Source organism: Platalea leucorodia (assembly GCF_965183815.1).
Source record: "Platalea leucorodia genome assembly, chromosome: 1".
In the NCBI taxonomy this organism is placed as follows: domain Eukaryota; kingdom Metazoa; phylum Chordata; class Aves; order Pelecaniformes; family Threskiornithidae; genus Platalea; species Platalea leucorodia.
The window spans coordinates 60,322,097-60,343,665 of NC_138823.1; the positions used below are offsets into that span (position 1 = coordinate 60,322,097).

Sequence of the window (21,569 nt, forward strand, 5' to 3'; positions counted from 1 at the left end):
ATAAACAAACAACAAAAAAAACCCCACCTCTTGACATTCCAGCCATGACATGATATAATTGACAATCCAACCATGATACAGTTTCACAACATTTCTGTGAAAATGGATATCATGGCAGTGACAAATTAACTGAATATGTTTGTGGGCTTCCAAACATGCATTTTTGAATATGGGAGTCTGTGTGATGTTTATATAAAGTTTAGCCCCAAATATGTGTTTTATGTACACAGTTATGTCTTCAGCTGGATAGTAAACATGCTTGCACATTTTTTGCTTTTTATTAGCTTTATTTAAAGCAAACTACATTTTGCTGATTGCTGTATAAGATTTTTCTTTGCAGCCTTGGTTTTACCCTTCTTGGGCAAAACATAGTAGTGCCACTTATATATTTCAGCCCATTAGGTAAACTATATGGCCCTCATATGGCAAATAGTTATTCATTTTTCTAACTAGAGCTTGAAATCTAGAAAAACATTAAGTACTGATATATTATTGCATCTGACTTAACCATTCCATCAGATATGTTGCATTTGTACAAAGTTTAGCAGCTATATGGAAGACAGTTAATGTAAAATTGTACTAAATGCCTGAGGGAAAACCATAGTCCTGTGTTCTCAGAAGACAGTCCATTTGCTGACACACTTTTCATTTACTTGCATATAAAATCCTAATAAAATTTAGTACTGAAGATAAAAGAGAGCTAAGAAAGAAGTAAAATATATTCTAATTTGTTGGCACATTAGTATATACATATTAATATTTGTAACTATAGGCAAAATTATCTGTGCCTATTTTCTGTTTTTCTGTGGTTCTCTGAGGCAAGTGGCTGACTGTGAATTATTCTCTCCTTGCTTTCTTAGTTTCAGACAAAATGTTCACTAATAGTGAACTGCTTTCCCAAGTATTGACCATGCCTCCTGAGCAGGTTTTCTATGAGGAAATTACTAGGAGATCCCAGGTCTAGCATCAGTGAGCTGAACTGCTGCTAGAGAGCTCTGAAACAGAGCAGAGACCAAGTCTCTCTATTTCACTGTATCACTTAACTAATTCTGGTCTACATCCCTTACTATGCAAGAGGATGTTCTATTTTACTGGGAGAAAAGCACTGATACAATGAACTATTACAGTATCAACGCTGCAAATTTTAGTTGGTTACTGTTTCTATCTATTGTGAGGTTAGAAATTTCCTTGTAAGGATTAATACTTTAGGATGCACATTGAAAGAGGTTTCACCTCAGAAGTGCAGTCCCTACCCTTTGAGAAGCAGGGTAAGTAAGCCCAGAGAAGGCCTCATGATGTGGCTCAGATGTTTCATTGGAGCTGACCACTGTTAAGGTATATACTATAATATACCACTGCACTTACATCCCATATGCCAGACATACCCATTAGTATGCCAGTAGTGTAGTAGTGTCTACATGGAAGAAGTAGGTGAAAGAATGTTCTCTGAAATAGCTGTGGTATTAGTGCTAGAGAGGTCAAATGTAGAAGAAGCAGTGTAGAAAATATTTCAAGACTGACTTAGATTCACATATCATACACTGAAAGACTATGAATCTGTGAGTTTACCATTTCAGGTAGTCTGTGTCTGAAAGAGAAGACACACAGGGATCTTGTTTTATTTTTCACTCATTCTGAAAAATGGGAGGTGGTGTTACTTCTGATTTTTTTTTTTTTTTTCGTTTCATATATTTCTACATTTTACTGGAATCTTTATTTCGTAGTCTTACAGGAATATCACAAAATAAATTAAGTTTTTTGCAGTTTAATTAAACTTATGCTGAAGTGATGCTGTATTTTAGGAATTTAGATATATAATAGATGACACAGGCGATTGGATAAAGACTGCTGAGCTTTTTGGTTTTAGGGTATCAGTTTATAGCCAACTCAAGACAATATAGATTGAAACTGTCAACTGCTTGTTGATGGTTTCAGGTGATAAACAGAGGCATATGGGAAAAGATTACTACTGTTGGTTTGGGCCGTAAGTACTGCCCTACCTAATTTTTTTTCTTTTTTTTTCCATATAGCCATCATTAAGACAGGAAGATAAAATAGAAGGAATCCATGTCATTTCTTGATATACTTCTCTGAATGGTTACAGGTCTGTGTGAGTATAAATCAAGCTGTTCTAAATTAATAGCTATTTTAAAACCATTTTTATAAAAGACCGAGCACTTCATAAATAATGTTTTACCACAGCAAAAAAAAAAAGGAAAAAAAAAAAAAAAAAAAGGCACTGCCAAAGTCCTGAATCTGTGTAATCCCAGATAAAAACAACCAATGAACTATGCCCATTATTACTGTGAACACATAAAAAAATGCAAAGGTCTTTGACAAGGCACCTGTCTTCTTGTCTCCAAACTTGAGTGAATGAGCAAGATGCAAAGGCTAGAAGTACCCTCTGAACAAGCAACTGATTATGTTAGAAAAAGTTATTTGACCAAGAGCTCAGATGCAGAAGTCTTGAGACAAATGAGTCTGTCTGCACAGAAGAAAGTGGCAGTGAAGAAATAATCATACACCCAAAAGTGATTTCCCTCGTAGAAGATGGTATAAGCAGGGTGACTAGGAAATAAATTCACTAAATGGATGTCTTTTGTAGTTATTGCTGGTAGTGATGGTGAGCTACTGCTTCCTGGCAGAAATTAGGATATTAACCCCACTTTTGATTAAACCTCAGGCATGAATATCCTTTTCTTGCAACTGCTATCCAGACTGGCAGAAGAAGATAAAGTTTACAGCTCTCTGTGAAAGATTCACTGAATCTGCCCTAAAAGTTGAACGAGTGGCGCTGAATGAAACAATTTTTTATTACCTTTTATGATCACTGATGCTATTATATTAATGACCTCATTAATTCATACAGTTTTAAGTAGCACAATATTTGAATATCTTTTCAATATTATTTGCAACAGAAATAACCGAAAGAGATAGGGGTATGAATTTAAACGATTACTGGGATTCTTTGTGTAAGACTTCAAGAATCCAGTTTTCCTTTGATTTTGAAGAGAGTTATCTAGAGAGAGCAGTATCTATAACATGCCTGTTTATGTCAGCTACATTCACACTTTGGTTTTTTTTAAGGATTTAAATGTATGTGTATACACATTATGTATGCATATGTGTATGTACGCATACATGTGTATACACCTATATTTGTCAAATGTTGGCTTTGCTTCATATTTGTTGTATTAAGTTTCCAGATACATGACAGATCCTAGAACATGTCTGTTTGATCGTGTGGAGGTGAGAAAGAAGAAGTGTGGGGATTAAATTGTTCTTCTTGTGAGGAAAATTACAATTCATGTGCTTAGGAAATCAGAAGGCAGTCCTTCACTGCACAGCATCTAATTCAAACAAACAGAAGCTGACTAATAGGAAAGAGGCTCGGCAGTGTAAATGAGTGAACATCATACATGGTGTGAGGGTGGTCATCATGTCAGCCCCATGTTCATACCATTCCTGTTCTGAACCCATTACTTATAGGAAGGAAACGTGAGTGCCTGTGATGTGAATGTGATTCTTTTCCAGTTACAGTACAATAGGATTTCTACTCTACAGGGTATAATAAAGACACATTGTTTAATTATTAAGCAGAATCAGAGTAGACTGAAGGATGCCGTTGAGTACTTTTCAGTTCAACCAAGCTTATGTTTATGTCCTTAAAAGAGTCAGCTGAGGTCAGAGGACTTTAAAGTTTATGTGCTACTTTTCTTTCAGATTGGTAGAAGCCTGAAGAGCTGACAGGTTGTAACAATAATCATAAACTGAAAAATTTTCTAGAGATTAGGGTGCTATACTGACTGAAAAATAAGTGAAATCCGTCATCCCCAAATCTCCTTTGCAGTATCAACTGGCTCTGGTACTCTACCTATTTCAAATGGTAATGTTATATTTTTTAACAAGTACCAATTTCAAGGTTGAATCACTGGTGGGAAAAACAACTCTCTATAGTCAATCCAAGCATGTATCCAGATTCTGTAAAAGGACTTGGATACATGTAGACACCTAAATATTTAAAGGCAAGGATGTTAAGTAGAGGTACGCACAACCTTCAGTTTAAGCATATACGTTTGCAAATTTGTAAGCTTGCAAAATAGTTTGCTTCCTTCTCACTGAAAGGTCATCTATAAAATATGCTATTAAGATTTTATATCAACATCGCTGTCTAGAAAAAAAATAGGAAATAAAGAGTTTCGTTCACAGCATGTCATACCTTCAGGTGACATCTCTGGAACAGTGGCCACATAAGGTCCATCCAAGAACTGTGGTTCATGATCATTGACATCTCGAACCTTGATAATAAATTCTGATTCAGGTTCAACAGGAAGCTGAGTGCTCCTGTTAATTGCTTGTGCTCTTAGAGTGTAGAACGGCTTCTTTTCTCGATCCAGCTTTTGTGTTACGTAAATTTTGCCGTTACTTTCATCAGCGATAAAAATGCTTCCAGCTCCCTCCCCAGTCAAAATGTATTTTAGGTTGCCATCCTGCTTGTCTAAATCTGATTTCAGCTGCAAGTACAAAACAGAAAAATAAACCACATTTTGGGAGGAGTAAAGTTTTGGAATATTCATTTTAGGCTTTGTTTGTTTTCATTCTACAGTGAACCCTGTCGCTAGTGAGCCTTCTTGGATACTAATATTTAAAAGAGGCTACTGTCACATTTTCAGCAAGTCATGGCTCAGTTTTAAAGTATTGATATAACAGCAATATAAATGCATGGTAAACCTGAAAAAAGATGCTTCAGCCACTTTGAAGTGAAGGGAATGAATGTAAGTATGTACTTTAGTTCATCGCTTTATCAGCTCCCATAAACTTCTGCTGAAAACGATGCAAAGGTCATTAAACACTATCTAAGTTTTTTATTATTATGAATGACAAGTGTACTTTGTAAGTTTTATATAGTTTTTGTACTCAGCAATACTAAGAGTAAATATGAGAGACAGTGGTGTTCTATTTCTGTTGAAATATTAAAGAGATGAAAAACCATTCTGTGGTATAAGCTTGTATTATTTATTCTGAAATAAATTGATAGACATTTTCCATTTCCTTCCACGATGATGTGCATCCTCTGCTGTCCTGCTAAGATGAACTTTATGATGATGATTCCTCTGATGAAGCTGAGCCCTGGAGACCATTGCAGTCCAGCTGCATTTGTTCATGCCGACAAAATAGTTCTGTTATTGTTAACAATATGTAACAGTACTTTTTTAATAGCAATAACAAAATTTCTTAACTTGTTAAGCATCCACAGTTGAATTTTATGGGAACAGCAATTTCTATTGTTATCATTAATTCTCTTATTTATTTATTTATTTATTTAATTTGGGTTTAGAACAAAAGATGTCAAAATCTCTAAGAGCCTAGATAATAATTGAAAAATCCAAAGTAAAAAAAAAAAAAAAAAGTTTTATTCAACCTGCTTCTCCTACAAAGCAGTAGGTTTTAAATGCAAATAATATGTCTACCTGTTGAGTTCAATGATCTCACTGTTTTGCTTCATGCTTATTGACCCTACAGCTCAGTGTAAGATATGAGGCCACAGAGTGGGAAGGAAGTAACTATGTGGTGTGAAAGGCACATTTTCCTATTGGATCTACTCAACATATTTTGTAATAGCTTCTGAAGTTGCAAAAATCATTTTAAATTTTCTTTGGAACAATGCCCATGTCTTTTGAAGATTTTCATAATGCATAATTGTCTGCATGCATCAAATGGCTAATTTATTCAGAATGTGACTGGGCCACTGCTCTGAGATATGAGGAACACTTTTGAGTTCCTGCTCTGAGTTGTGTCAGAGTATTTAAGCCCTAAATTATACAGAGCTATTTCCCCTTGCCAGTACAAGAGAGAGAATTTTCAAGGCTAGGGAGTTTAGAACCATTTAAAATATGAACAACTTAAAGTTAAATGTTTTCAACATAAATAGTTGTGTGCAAAACATGGGACAGGTTCACACCTTTATGAGTGGTCTGGTCGAACTCATTTTAACACCATCCAAATTTGGCATCTGGCTAAAGGGCACCACAGATTCTATTTGATCCATAAATCTTGGTTTCCTTGTCATAAACCCCAAGGCTTGGGAAAAGCGGTGAATATCTAGATCTTTAACCTAAGAGGGGGTTCAGATGTGATCACAGAGTGCATCAAACTCTTAGAGACTGGAAGCATGCTTCGGACTGGCTGTTTAGGCATAACCTGTGTTGAACCACTTCACTCAGAATCATTTACCCCCAAAAGATTTTCATGACCTTGACCATGTTAAATGAGAGGTCCCTTACAGATGACATTTGCTGAGAAAGCATACTGAAGGTTCTCAGTTTACCTGTTTTATTAAGCTATAAACAAAAGAATAGTCTTTCCATTGTAAATGAGAACTGGGAACAAGAATTTATGTACTTGCCCTCATATATCTGCCATTGCAGTGCTGCTCAACACATTTCTTTTTCTTAAACATGATAATGGAAAAGGATTCATGAGTCTATGTTAAATGAAATTTGAAGATTGAGCTCTGAATCTGACTGCGTAAAGAAGCTGATATGGAATAGTGGCTTAAAAACAGAGACTATCTACCACTGTATTTTCATTGATGCAATTTCCTTCAGGGCTTTATTTTCTGAAGAATTGTGTGTTTATCATAGACTATGACTTAATTCACTGAAAGCAGAGCAAATTCTCCTCAATAAAAAGACACAAATAAATATGTCTGATTAGACAATGGTTAGACTACAATAAATTACCCATAATCTTCAGTAAAAATTCCCCATAGTTTACCTGTGAGAAATAGGCAAGATTATGAATTTTTTTCTAAAGCTGTATGAAAATACATGATATTTATGAAGTGTCTTTACAGGAAACTCTTTTCCAGGTATGGGAAAAGTAATAATAATTAAAAAATGGGTATGTCTACACTTGTTCTTTCAGAAGTGAGACATCACACTTCCATAGTAGTTACTTCGAAGGGGTTGTGAAAAAGTAATTAATGAATTTTGAGCACTTCACCTTATGGGCCCAATTAAATTTTAGTGCTAGTTAATTAGCAGTTAAACTTATTTTGGTTCATTCGTCTAGAAAGTGCCTTAAAGAAAAGAAAACTAGATTTCAAGATTACAGTTACTTCTAGTATACAAATATAAATAATAATAATAAATAATAATAATCATAAGGAGAGAGAGACCAAAGGGGCAAATAAAGCCTCATTAAGGCAATTATCTTAAAGCACTTTTTTAAAGGAGGGTGAAAACTAATTTCTTATTGTGCTAAACCTACATTAATCTAATGAACCATGCAGATTCCTGTAGTTTCTCAGTGGTAAAAGGATTTAGTATTAATCTGCTTCATTAAAAATTAATGAGGGGTAAATCAGCTGCTACTTAGTGTAATAGAAAATCATGCTAAAGACTGTTTGTAAACTACACTGCACTCAGTATGGCTGCTTTGATGCAGTGCCAAAAATAGCACAAGCAAATTGCCAGATGTTGATAAATGAGTCCTGAACTTTCATTCAGAAGACAGAAAGGAACTTTTCAGCTTGATGCCTCTGTCTGCTGTATATGGAACTAGTTTTAGTAACAGAGTGAATATGGAGTCTCCTTGACAGCAGACCTAGGTGAAGGAGGTTCCTTGGTACTCACACGACCTCCAGCTCTTGGAGTTCTTTGACCCTAAGTCAGGTCACAGGAAAGGAGAGATGTTGTGCTGCCTAATTACAGCTCCCTGAGCTCCTTTTTCTGCCTTTCTTGATATTTCCAGGTCACTGGAGATACTCGGTCTTCCAAGTCAAGGTAGTAAGCTGCTAACAAGCAATGTTAAATCTGACCTTGTACCATCCTTGAATCATTACTTATCATACCTGTCCAATGTACACAGGCACCATTGAAGTCTGTTCCTCAGTTGCAAAAAGTGGCTCCCATACCCAGCCACGTTTCACTCTTCGAACTGCTGTGAAAGACTGATCTGTGTTTTGAGTGCTGCAGTTCTGCGTGCTTGGAGAGCAAGGTAAAAGTTGAATCAGCATCAGCATGAGAGATAGCAATGTGGAGCAATTCATGCTGAACCCTTCTTTCAATCAATTTTCATCTGTGGAAGAGGAGAAAAAAAAGAGAAAACTGTGACAAAACATCACTTTTGTCTTGCCACTTTTACATATTGTTTCTATGCTCATAAAAGAGCTGATTTGCAGTTTTAAAACCTCCTCCTCTCCCTAAAAAGAAAGGGCTGAAACAAACTTTGTTTCTGATTAAAATAGAGATTAGCTTAGAGACTCTGGCATGAAAGTCAAGTGTTCAACCTCCCTTTATGAATATCCTACACAGGGATTTTCTATGCAAAAAAGGAAAATCATCCTTCAATTAATTCATCTTCCAAATTAAGCTGGGTAATTGTATTGTGTAGCCTAGAAATAATTTGATTGGAATAATTGTATGTTTCTGCTTAGACAGGGCTCATTTTGAGCTTCAGTCACAGAACTGCCTGAAGGGTGAACATCTAGCCTTAGTGGCCCTGATGACTGACAGCTGAAACAGAGCGGCGCAGATATTTTTTTTAACCTCTTCTTTCCCTCTTTCCCAACTCAGCAAAATGCCTGCAAAAATGTAGAAGGTGGTAGGGTATGATGAAGAAGCAGCAAAAACATGCAACTTTCTCCTTCCTGGTCAATAGAAATTGTCTTAACTGATTTTACCACCTCTGATATTCTTGTCTTCAATTGAACAGACAAAGGACAAATGCATCTTGAAAGATGTATGCTTCTGCATCCAGTTTCATTGGCACAAAATATTTTTTCAGAAAATGAAGGTTTTGCACAAACTATATGCTATTATTGACTTCTCAGTGTTTTTTGGTACAATAAATGAAACTCTGAATTTTAAATAAAGTGTAATGCTCAGTTAAGAATGGCCATCTTCTATGAGGCAAAAAGGAAAATTTTGAAAATCCTTACCACACACATTTCAAGTCTTAAAACCTTACTTGGCAATGGCATTATCCATTCTTTTCAAGGCTTTAGCCTTGAAGAATAACATTTCCTATGCAGAAGCAGTCTGGTTTATGAATTTATCAAGTCGGTCAGTTTGTACAACACACTGGAAAGCATATTTGGCTGCATTTACTTTAGGCCTGAAAAATCCAAGATCCTTTTACCTGTCCAGGGTAAAATATGAATTTATGTATTTTAAGATCATGATCTAAACAGTAGTGTTATAAATACCCATCCTTATACAAAGGGAAATTCCATAATTCAATTCCAAATTCAATAACAGACAGTTCATATAGACAACTATTTCTTTCCTTCCAGCAATTTTATATGACATTGAACATTATTCAGTTAAAATGTAATCTGTGTATATATATTTACTGAGAAAAAGATAAAGGAGTTCTGATAGTAGGTCCTATAGAATTGTAGGTGTTAAAGTGCATGTTCCAATTTCTTAACATTTTCTGTTTTTCACCTGTAAAGCTGTAACAGTGCAAGACAAGACTTGAATGGAGGAATGTGAGTTAGGTTCTCTTTTGTTTCAGTTTTCTGTGGAAAATTGCTTATTTTCCTAAAGCTGCAAGAATAATATTTGTGACATGGAAGAGAAGGCCAACAAAGCTCAACTTGGCTCTCAAATAAAGCTTGAGTGAGGTTTAAAAAGCCTAAAGCCCTTGTAGAGTCTCTCTGTACAGTGGGTGTATTTAACACTAAGCAGTAATTTGCACAGAAAGTAATCTTGAAACTGAACATTTTACTGCAGTACATACCAAAGGACAGACAACTCAAACAATGAAAGCTGAATAGTCAGAGAGACCTTTCTGAGGAATCATGAAGAAATTTATTTCAATCACTATTTAAATGAGGAGATAGGTGTTCAGTCTGGGCCATAGCAAATGCTTCTGGCTACCCATTAGCTGGTGTTTTGGCAGCTTGTTCTGACACTGCCCACCTTGTTCAACAAAGTATTTCAGGCTTGTGGGGCAGTATGTCATGCAGACATACAGAATGCCAAACAGACACTCATTATCAAACTTAAATGACAGACACCGTGTATAAATACCAACACAGTAAGGGTACAGAATATGGCTATGCTGGTTTGCTGCTGGCCACCTTTTAGCAATGCACTCAGCAGTTGTCCATCAGCAATGAACAGCTTAAAGAGCATAATTAATATTTTGGTCTGTTTCAGTGTCTCCTCTTTACTAATTCATGTTAATAGCCTATGATACATGGATTCAACTGTCAGGTCTCAGACAAATTGCGGGGGGGAAACATTTTTAGATTTTGACATGTTGCACACTGTTATGTGTCTAAAAGGACATTAACTTGAAAATACAGATGGTAGGCAAATTCTTGTAAAAAAACCATAAAGCTATGTAATAGAATTGAGAGTTATATGTATTTCTGGTTTTCTCTTCTCTGCTATAGCAGACATACTTAATTTGCCTTTACTTTCAGGACCTTTCAAAGCATATTTGCTTCCAATGTCTTCCTACTCATTTGGCATTGAGACACTGCCTCCAGCCTCTGGCCAGCACATGTTGCCATTCTTTATAAATCCAATTGTTCCCTTGTGAAACAATCACCTTCTTTCTGTTCCACAGACCGTAACTCACTCTCAGGAGGAGCTCTTGTAAAACATCCAGAAACTAATTTCTTATTCCCTCCTCTATTTCTAGTCTTTCCTTAAAAAATCTAAATTTCAGTGTTACGTACTTAAAGGAAAAAAAGTGTTCACAGTGTTTAAGATGATTCTGTGCTGAGACTGCTGCCTATCACAATGACTAGTATTGGCTCGTTATTCCCTTGTACTCCTCTGTCTTTCCCTTTCCATCAGTTGTCTCTTGTTTTACACTCAATTTATAAGGTCTTTGTAAATGAAATTACCTTGTACTCTATGTTATAATTATAATATGCAGCAGAAGGGAGGATTGGTAAAAGCACAGAGCTTTTAGGTGCTGTAGTATTATGCACAAATAGATAAATTTTTAATAGAATAATCTGTCATTGAAAAAAAAAAAAAAAATTCAGAGATGAGCAAATGAGCTATCACTAATAGTTTCCCAAGGGAACGAGAGAAATGGGGACCATTGTTCTGCTCTTTTCCTGTTCTTCAGGAACTACATCTTCACTTTCTCTTACTTGCATTGGTTTGCAATAATAAAGACTGGTACTTGGAACAGAGTAATGAGAATATAAATTGCAATTGTAATAAACAGGCTACAGCATTTAAAGCAGTGTCTTCCTTTTATACTGAATGAAAATCATGAGTTTCCTGTAAACTAGGAACAGATTTACCTTCTCGGCACAAAGTTGCAGAGTCCTTTGTTAGGTTTGTTCTAGAACCATCACCATTTGAAACTGGATATTAATTTTAGGTGTGCTGGTAGTCTGACTTGGTTCTGAATTCCCTTTGTTTTAATAATAGTAATTTATTTTAAATTATGACCATGTCTTTGCATTACAAAATAATACCTGTTACTGCCTAGTATTGCATTAAAAAAACCCCAGAAAACAGATTACAGTGAAGATGAGGATAAATTCTGTTCCACTTCTGTTAGCTGAAGAATAAGGGGAAAACCAGCTTAATTTTGTAATAAAACCCCCATAGTTTGGTATAAGTAAAGCCTTTTAACTAGGAGGTAACAAAACACTGGAACATGGTAACAAGGGATGTGGCAGATACTCCTTAACTAGAGACCATTAGGGCCATCTTGTATATATACCTGCTCTTACTTTACAGTGGGATTTTGAAACAGTGACTCCTGAGAAAAACAAATCTCTCTGTCCTTGAAAGTACTGAACAGAACCAAAAACACCAGACTGAAAAACATTCCTTTTGTGCAAATTGGTGTTGTCTTTGCTTGTTTTAATAACATCAAGCAAACAACAACAACAAAGTGGAAAAATTCACGTAAACCAATCATGTAATTCATTAATATGCAGCGTCTGAAACATATTTCTTAACTCAAGCAGAGGCCTAACATGATGTCATTTCAGTTGCAAATTCTGTTTTGTGCATCGGGGTTATTATGATTATAGTGATTTTTTTCTCCCTTGTATGTTGCTATCTTTAATTTTTACTTAATAGGATAAAGAAGAAAAGGTATTTGTAACTAACACAGATTACTGTGTTAGAAAAAGCTTGAATTGATAGAAACCTACATAGTTGCAACTATACATTTGTTCAATTGTACTATATCTACTGGCTATTTGTCCTAGTTGCGTTTTATATGGCTGATTAACGATAATCCCAGTGTATTGTAGTGCTGCTGCTCTATTTTCCTTCCAGGAAAGACTGTATATGGACTCATTTTCATTAACCAGTTTAGGTTTGACACAAGCTAGAATTCACAAAGAATTAATCACATATATCAACTAGTTTAATTAATGCATATGTTTTGTGGTCTTTTTTTTTTTTTTTTTTAATCTGTATAAAACAATGATAAAATCTTCCAGAGTGTGCAAAGTAGTGGACTTAATCCTATTCTTGTTGCTTCTTACCGTTGCTGAATTTCACATAGAGGCAGATAATATTTTTTACAGGTTTGGTGTGTTAGAAACACTTCATTACCATTTTCATTGATTTTTAGCTGTGATTTGATCTTTTGCAATCAGTGTCAAGATCCTTTTTTATGTAAGTTTTCCATTCTTCATGTATTTTAAGTATTTTATTTGGAGACACTAGAAAAAGGCATACTAAACCCTTAAGGAATAATTATGGCATATTTAGCTCCAACTATGCTGGATTTGCCCTCTGGTTGCATTAATAATTACCATCACAACTTGGCACAGGAGAAGTCACTATTGTGACTGTAATGTTTAAATGAGTTGATAAAAAGCAGCAGTGGGAAGGAAGGACTAAAATTTACAAGAATTTATTTTAAACTTCATTTTTTACTGAATATCACAGTTGTTGTATGACACACGTAGATATGGTGTGTTTGACTGATTGATTGATTGGTTTTTGTGAATGAGTAAATTTGATACCAGTCTTGCTGTAGCTCAGGTCACCTTTTCTATAATGCCTCTCAGCTTATGTTTATCTGCCTGATTTTTTTATCATTAGTTTAGTGTTTAATATTGTTTTAGTTTTAGCTATTGTTTGTATTGAATCTAAATATTTTAATTTAGTCTTTTTTGACTTTCTAGTCTTTCACACACCTTTTTTTTTTTTTTTTTTTTTTTAGTAAATTTGGACTGCTACATCTAACAAGTATGCTGAATTTAATTATACTGTGACTACCAAAACTAACGTCTAAAATGTAATAATATCTTCAGTCAATTAATTAGAGCTATATCAACAATAATCTTGCTAGTCTGTTGCATGACTAGCTATTTTAAAAGCTACTACTTAACCTTGAGAAGTGTCTTTTTTAACGCCTGTCTTGATGTGACATTTGACCAAATTATATTGACTGGTAGTCAACATATAAACACAGTATGGCTGCATGTGTCTCCACTACTCACCCAGCACTTCACTTACATAGAGAACACTTACTTAGATGTTATGAATGTGATATAAATTTCACTTCATTCTAATTGGTACATTATTTGCTTAATTTTGTAAATATGCTAGTGTACCATTAGGGAAGGCCTTCAAACTATTACATAGAATTGCCAGAGTAATTATCTGTCAGTTATACATGGACAAAATAGGCTTAGAGAAATTAATTTGTTAGTTGATTAGCCCCTTAAAGTCTGTGGATTTTAATCAGTGCAGAGCTGACTGACGAGAAATCCTGTCATTCCTATTGTTTTATAATGGTTTACTGATTATCTTTCCAGGTAGTATATTAACACATATTATCCGACCCCAGTATTTTACTAGAATATCTGTGGCATGGTAGAAAAAGCCTGGATAGCATTTCAGATGACAAAACCCTGAGTCTTCAAAGCATGACAAGCAGTAATATCAGAAGTCTGTCCATACCAGAGATTCAAAACATCTTTTACAGTATCAAATTGTGATATTTATTTCTTCACATCCTGTGTCTCCCATTAGAAACCTATAGCAACTGTTGGAAAAGGTAAGAAAGACATTTGTTTTAAATGAGGGGAAAGGGGTCAGAGGTGAAGGATGGAATTTCCTGCAGTGACTGAAGAAAACAAGTGGTAGAGCTGTTCCCTGTTCAGCCCACAAGCCAGAGGAGATAGTGTAGGGAATGAGGTGACATATTCTATGTTTTACAACCTCACGCCACAGTATCTTTGGTCGTTCTCATTCCCTTAGTGGAGTTATATTAATCACCAAAAGACATGAGTAAATCAACATGGAGAAACAGCCTTTTTCTGAATTAAAGCCAGTGACTATTGGTGCTATTCTATTCTGTTTGAACTTTGTCGTATAAAACTGGCTCCACAATACCTATTTCCCGATGGATGTGAACATACAAGATGAGATAGACAGTATCTTGTCTTTTTTAACCCTGTTCCACCAGTATTTTTAGAACTGAGCAATTGATTGCTGATCTGCAGTTTGCTGGATATAAATATAGCTCAATATTTCTGGGTCTGGTTCAGCATGCCTATGTTTGATTTCCCTTAGGTGTCTGCTGCCACTGCTGTGACTCTGTGGACAAAAATTCTCATGATTTTGGAAACATGATATTCATCATTTCACTCACTGTTATCAACCATATTACACAGTGCTGGAAGTGTAGCCTCAAACACTTCCATCATGCCCAAGGCAGAAGGAGACACAAGTCTTCTCATCGCAATTCCTTTGACTTCCTTTAGAAACAGCCTGGTAAAGATGACCCAACCCATCTAAAAAGTCTCCGGGTACAAAGAAGGAGTCACCCACACCATTCTCATCAACGGAATAGAGAGTCTGGGGAAAGATAAACTTCTGGTGGGCAGGACTCTGCCAGACTGCTGTCGTTCTGCAGCAGTGACCTTTGGGAGTGCTGGTTAAGTTAAACACTGTGTATCAGTGGAGCCAAATGCAATCCAACATTACTGTAAACTTTCCCTGTGAGTGCTTGTGTTACCATTTTTAAGCTGGAACCAGGATAATATTAAAGCTAAACCTGGAACATCAGAAAGTAATAAAGAAAAATTAAAGGTTTCTTTTGGAGTCTACTGAAATCCCCAAAGGAACCAGCAGGTATCACTGAGCATGTCACACTGACACATGCACAGAGCTCCAGCAGATTCCCCAGAGGGAATTAAACCTTTAAGATTTCTCCCTGGTTGGTGTGGCATCTTCTCTTCTTATGGAAACATAGCTTTTCCACATGTTATTAACTGAAGAATAGAAGTTATTTGGTGAATAGTTTCATAGACAAGAGATGCAGATATTCCTACTTCACTTTCTTGTAAAGAAGAAAAAGAAAGGAAAAATGAAGTAGGAATATCTGTGTCTCTTGTCTAAACACTGGTAAATTAACGATTATATTTAGTTCTTTTTCACAGACTATTCTGCTGTACAGCTACATCCTACTTCAGTCCAGATGCTTCCTAGCTAACAAAAAACTGAAATGTATTAAAAATTATGTTTTTTTCTGCAGTCATTCAATATCTTCAGCAATTTTATTCTGATGAAAAAATAAATTTGGTAAACAGATGCTGAGATGCTAAGAGATGCAGTTATGCCAGTAGTTGTGGTACACTGCACTCTCTACACTAAAAATAAGTAAATGTTTAGTGTTAATTGTAGCTTTCCTTAACTATGACTATTTTTAAGATAGTTTGCAGTATAGAAAATTATGACTAAACCCATGTCTTTTAGCATAAATATTTTGCTGATTAAAAAAACTAACACATATACACAGTAAAAACAGAAATTCTTGCCTTTTGGCATTTGTTTTTTATTGTAGAGAAGTAGCAAATCCAATTAGAAGATGTTTGATTCACTGGGCAAATCCTACTGGAACATTTTCGGCTCTGCAGGATACCACTCAGTACTGAAGAACCACTTGTCAGCATAACCATGTAAAGGACCACATTCTGTGATTCACACTTGAATCTGTTTGCCAAATGACTTTCAGGAAAGCACTTCATGAAATGCTCCAAAACTCTCCTTAGTATTCAGGTTCCTCTTTTTGCTTTCATTCATAATTATTCTTTGCATACATTAAAATTAATAGTGCAATGAATTCACCTTTCCCATGGTTTTTGAGGAGATTTAATTCCTCCAAACATGAAATACCCAAGGATAAAAAGAAGCTTCAGCATTTCAGTTAAGCAGATGCTTTTTGCTATAATTTGACTTTTAGTTAAACTGATTGTTTTGTCTTTAGAGTCAATTTTCCACATAAAATGTAGTAAATCAGAAACACCTTTAAATGAAATCATTCTGTCTATGTCAATGGGAAACTGGACTGAAATCAGATTCAAATGCTTATATTTGAGGAAACTTACCAGGACTCATTTGTAAAGTAAATAAATAATCATAAAAGCAGTCCCTTACGAGCAGTTAAAGAAACCATACCTTCACATAAAAAAAAAAGTAAGGAAAGAAAAAAAGATATTTTTTTTTATTTTCATTAACTCACTTTGTTTTCTGTTTATTAATAAAACACATTAAGGTAAATAAAGAGGGAACAATTACTTTTAACAGTATTAAGAGTTTTCATTATAAGTTAGAAATTTGGCTCTGATTGATACATAATACAGTTTAAAGATACAAATTAAAATCATGAACAAAAATGTCTCTTGCATACATACATACATGCACTCTGTGCACCACCACAGTGGAAGTCAGTTGGAAAAATGCTGAAAGAATGCACATCCCTCAGAAAGGTTGCAATAATATCAGACAGGAAAGGGTAGAATTTGCCTGCTCTATGACAGAGATAACAAACTGAAGAGTATTTGTAGTTTTCAGAATAGTGAGAAGTAGAGATGAAAAAGACTTAATTGACAAACTTGTTAAAAATATAATATTGTTTCTTCCCTTTTTATTCTCTTAGTTTAGTTCTCAGCTGATGAATCTTCTATTATGTCCTGCAATGGAGTAACCCCCGTTTCAGTTCTGCTTAGATCTCAATGAGCAGAGACTTGTCTCTCCCTTATTCCTTTATTTAATATTTCACTGTTCTGCTCCACTACCAGGGATATATCTTATCCTCTTTCTTCACTCATTCTATCAATTATGTTAAAGGCTAATATCCATTTTTTATGTGTCTCATATACCAAAGATATATTAATACAATGGAGTTCTTATTTGATTCCATTAAACTTTGTAAGCATTTTCCAGGCACCAAGGTATTCAGAACAGGATAGGAACAGAGCATTAGGTCATCGAAGCCAAATAAAAAGTGTCATATAATCAATTCCATGTCAAAGATTTTAAAAAAAGATTTTGTTTCTTTTTTTTTTTTTTGTTCTGTTTCAAGATGTGGAATAAAATATTCCAGATATAGTCCAACAAACCCCATCAGATTTGCAAATTGTGCATATTTTTTAATTTGTTTTTAATGAAATCACATTTTATGAGAGTCATAAAAAAAATCCTAAAAATAGAAAGCCTTTTCTAGCTATTGATATTGCATCCTCCAAATTTTTTTTTACTTTAAAGCTATTTTTAATGGATATGAGTTACTTTAGACCCCTCTGATATTCCTATATTCTAACATAACATCAGAGAATAGTTTCAGGTAAAAAAAAAAAAAAAAAATTAAAAACTCTAAGTGGCGTAGTATCCGGGACCTAGATCTTGACACTCTTCATAGTCAAGTTGCCTTTTCTTCCTATGGTATCTCAGAGCATAAATTTTGTCCATTACTTTCATGCTTGTCCATAAAAAAAAATTCCACTTTCTCTTATCATCTTGCTACTTGGTATATGCAACATATCTCTTCCTGCAAAATGAGGGGGGAAAATACTGTTTATACATCCATTATCATTCAACATAGTCCTTACCTCGAATCAAATCAAGATATCTTGGGACATTCTTATTAATTATAGTTTCCCTTTTGACTAAAAATCCATTAATTAGAAAGTCAGGAACACCACTAGAATTTGTGTTGAAACTTGTGTTTCTAAAAGTCGTTGTTCAGGTTGTACTGTGTTGTTAGGTGGTTTTTGTAATGTATTATATCTATGTAGGAAATAACCTTTGAAGAGTTCCTAGCTATTATTTGGTGCCTTGAACACCCACACATACTTCTGGTAAAATGCTGTTTTTTAAACACACTTTTATCTCAGGTCCTTAAATTCTGGTCATTCTTCAAGTGTATTACATTATTGTAGAGGGGAAAAGAAAAAAAAAAAAAAAAACCAGTGAGAGCAGTGGAAAATTGGATTAAAATTCAATATGGCTGAAGACTTCAAAGTAATCCCCAAAATTCATCTGATATTAATTCAGCTAATTGTTATTGTTAATTGATAAGATGATTACTTATCTTCTGGACTAATACTCTTGATAGAAGCAAGCCAGATACTCAGTTATCTTCGAAGCTGGCAAAATACCTTTGTTATTTCTCCATATTTTCTGTTCTGTTTTTTTTAACTTTTAATTAATGTCTTTCTTTTTCCAACCAGTTTTTACCTTATCACAACATGATTCTTCCTCTTCATAGCCTATAATGAATTGTCCTTTCTCTCTGAGAAACTAAGGCACTGAAGGTCCCTCCCAACTTTTTTCCCATTCTTCATTTAAAAACTGTTTTTCTGTTTGCACCTAAGACTGATGAACTACCTACTCGCCTGTCAGTTCTGTTCCCACATCTGTAACTCATCTGCAATAACAGTTTATTGCATCTTTATCCAATTCTTTTTTACCTCTCTTTAGTCTTTATATGTCATTATCCCCTCATTACCTGTATGAGCCTCTGTTGCTTCTCTGTTCAATGTTCTCTCTCAGTCAGACCTCTCTGTACAGATTTCATTTGATATTTTACTTCATAGAAACCTATTGTAAAAAATAAATTGTGCTGTATTATGTTGTTGAGCCAGGGTCCCTGTGAATCATTCAGAGGGTAATTTTGCCTATTTCAAGAGCGCTTATGTACTTTGCAGCCTTAGCTTTTGTGTCTCCAACTGAGCAGGTATCCTCAGTACTTTATGTATTACTAGAGTGTTAAAATGCACAATCAAACTCAATATTTTTAAACTTCATCACCTACCTTTTCTTTCACTAGAAGAAGCTTCTTAAGCCAAGAAACAAGCAGAGGAGAGAGGCAGAAACAGGAGTAGTTCACACTAAAATTAAATCATGGCTAGGCTGACTTTAATAGGGTAGGAATCATGGTAAGTGACGAGAAGTGAGACTAGAAGAGCCTAATGTTTGAAATGCAAGACTTGATTTTCATGCAGTGATTAGGAAAGAAAGAAGCTAGACATGGAGTTAGACCTGCATTGGAAAGGAGCACCAAGTGTGCTGGGCCAGGGGCCTTTCAGTGCACGGGAGACATCCAAAGGATCAATTGCCTCCTGGTCCGTGCACACTGCCATAGGGCAGGGCTGTGGAAACCAGCAGAGAGGTCTTTTGAATGTTTCATTTTTCTCCTCAGCTTTAAAAGTCAGACTTAGCTAAAATCTATAGATATATACAGTTAAGCTCAATTGAAATTATTCAGAAATATTACTTCTGGAATGGTTTTGTGTCCTTTCAACTGAAATCTGTAGGACTTGCAGAAATTCAGTACAAGAGCCCCATGTCTGGTAGAAAGCAGCAGAACACTCTGTTAAGTATTAAGTACTCTCCCAGTTGTTTCAAAAGAATATTAAAAACACCAAAGGTTGGTGTTGGTGCTGTGACATTAGTGTGATGCATTGCATAGTCAAAGTAGTTTCTCCAGAACAAAGGAAGCAAGAGAATGAATTACGAAAATTATAGAAGTTATTGTTATCAGACCTTGATGATGAAGTGGCACAACATGTACTACTAAAAGAAGTTTTGCAGACAAGAAAGGAGCGGAGCTTATGGAAGGCAGCAGTAGTCTGAGAAGATTTCAAAGAAGAACTTTGTTCTTCAATGAAGAACTGTGTTGAAAAGCAGGAGACAGAAGGCTTAGGAGATGAACTGAGGAAGAAACATGAGGCCTTTAAAAACATCAAACTTATGCACAGATGATGCATGTTTGAAGATCTAATAAATCCAAGATTTCTGTGTTTCTTTTAAATAAGAATGTGTAAAGGTGAAATATTAATTTCCTGAATAAATTTTCTGAATAAAGAAACAAAGTAATAAGGTAAAGTTTAAAAAAAAACAAAACCAAACCCAAACCCAACCAACACCAAACTAAATGAAACTTGAAAGTATATTGTGGGTAAAATTGACTTTCTACAACTAATTTTATACCATTATCTGTATTAATTTTCTTAAATAGAAGCAACTATAAATTAACCAATGTTTGACCTTGGAAACTCACCTATAAAAATTAGAGACTTATGGTGTTTAGTTGACAAAAGATGCCCAGGACTATTTCTGTCATGAGCATTTCAGTAAATTTTATTACTATTTATATTGGCAACTTTTATATGTCTTTGTAAATTCAGCTAGCAACTCATGGACAAGAGCAGGAAAAACAAGCATGGATTGTATTTCCCATCCCTCACTGCATTAATTACTATGTTTGTGAGAGGAGTGGGGGAGTTTCCTCTAGGAAGTAATATTTTAAGAAAATCTCAGGATAGAAGATAGGAGACCTCTTCATGGAGATAGGCATATTTTTTGTGAAACTGACGCGTAAGACTTTGGGTACTTCTTTCAAAGTTCATCCCTTTGCAGTGGCTCAAGAAAGTCTGTAGTGAAGAAATAACACTTCAAAGTCCATTGAAATGAGTGGATACTTTTCAAGCCACTTCTTGGCCTTGGACCTGGCCATCAGCATGCCTGCTTTGTAGACATTTCCTTCCCTTCGTCAGGCTTGAGAGCATTCTTTGGTTCCTACGCAGCCAAGTGGATAACTTCAATGCATATAATCATATGAATATACATGAGCTCTCAAAGGTGCCACTATTCACTAAATCAGATTGTTCAAATTTTCCCCCTAAAATAAGTTCTTACAAAAGAAATTACTGAAATAGGTTTCTATGGATGTCTCACTTCTTTAAAGCTAGTTTCATCCACATAATTCCCCTTCTTTCAGGAGTCTGTCAGAGTTTCTGACTTTAATTCATTGCAAGCCAGCTGAAACTGGGAAGTCCATAAAGTTGCCATGGTAACTGAATGGACAAAGACTTAATTCACTAGTTTATATAAGCCAGAACTCATATCCTGCACACAGCAATGGTCTTAAATTATTTAGGTCTATAAAGTCCACTGTTAATGGATTATATATATATTTAATAAATAGGTGTCAGTTGCCTAGTTAGTGAAAAATGGGCTTTGATTGCCTCATGCTGTTTCAAAAGTAGTTGTATGTTGGATAGTAAGCCAATCAAAAAGTCAAGGGGAATGAAAAGGAACAAGAAACCAGGGTATGGTAACAGTAGTGCTTTCCATGTTAAGAAAGGCTATGAGTTATGTTATTAAGAGTTTATTTCGAAAAAGTTCCCCAAACTGAGCTGTTAATCTCCGTAAAAGCTGTGTGGATTTAACAGTAGCAGAGGACAGCACACTTTGAATTTTGCAGTCTAGTGAAAACAACAGGACTGGAGTCAATTGTTATTATTCACAGTCCACAGATATAATTTG

The 21,569-nt window shown here is 35.1% G+C and overlaps 1 protein-coding gene across 1 annotated transcript in view; it reads right to left on the reverse strand.

The window, feature by feature from the left end:
* The window catches only part of CDH19 (cadherin 19), a gene marked incomplete at both ends in the record, with an annotated part of 41,734 nt that extends 33,681 nt beyond the window's left edge, over positions 1-8,053 (reverse strand). Inside the window, 2 exons of the mRNA XM_082304188.1 lie at positions 4,220-4,514; positions 7,856-8,053. Of these exons, the coding sequence (XP_082160314.1) occupies positions 4,220-4,514; positions 7,856-8,053 (493 nt within the window). The remainder of the gene's footprint in view (positions 1-4,219; positions 4,515-7,855) is intronic.
* Between the last annotated feature and the right edge of the window lie 13,516 nt (positions 8,054-21,569).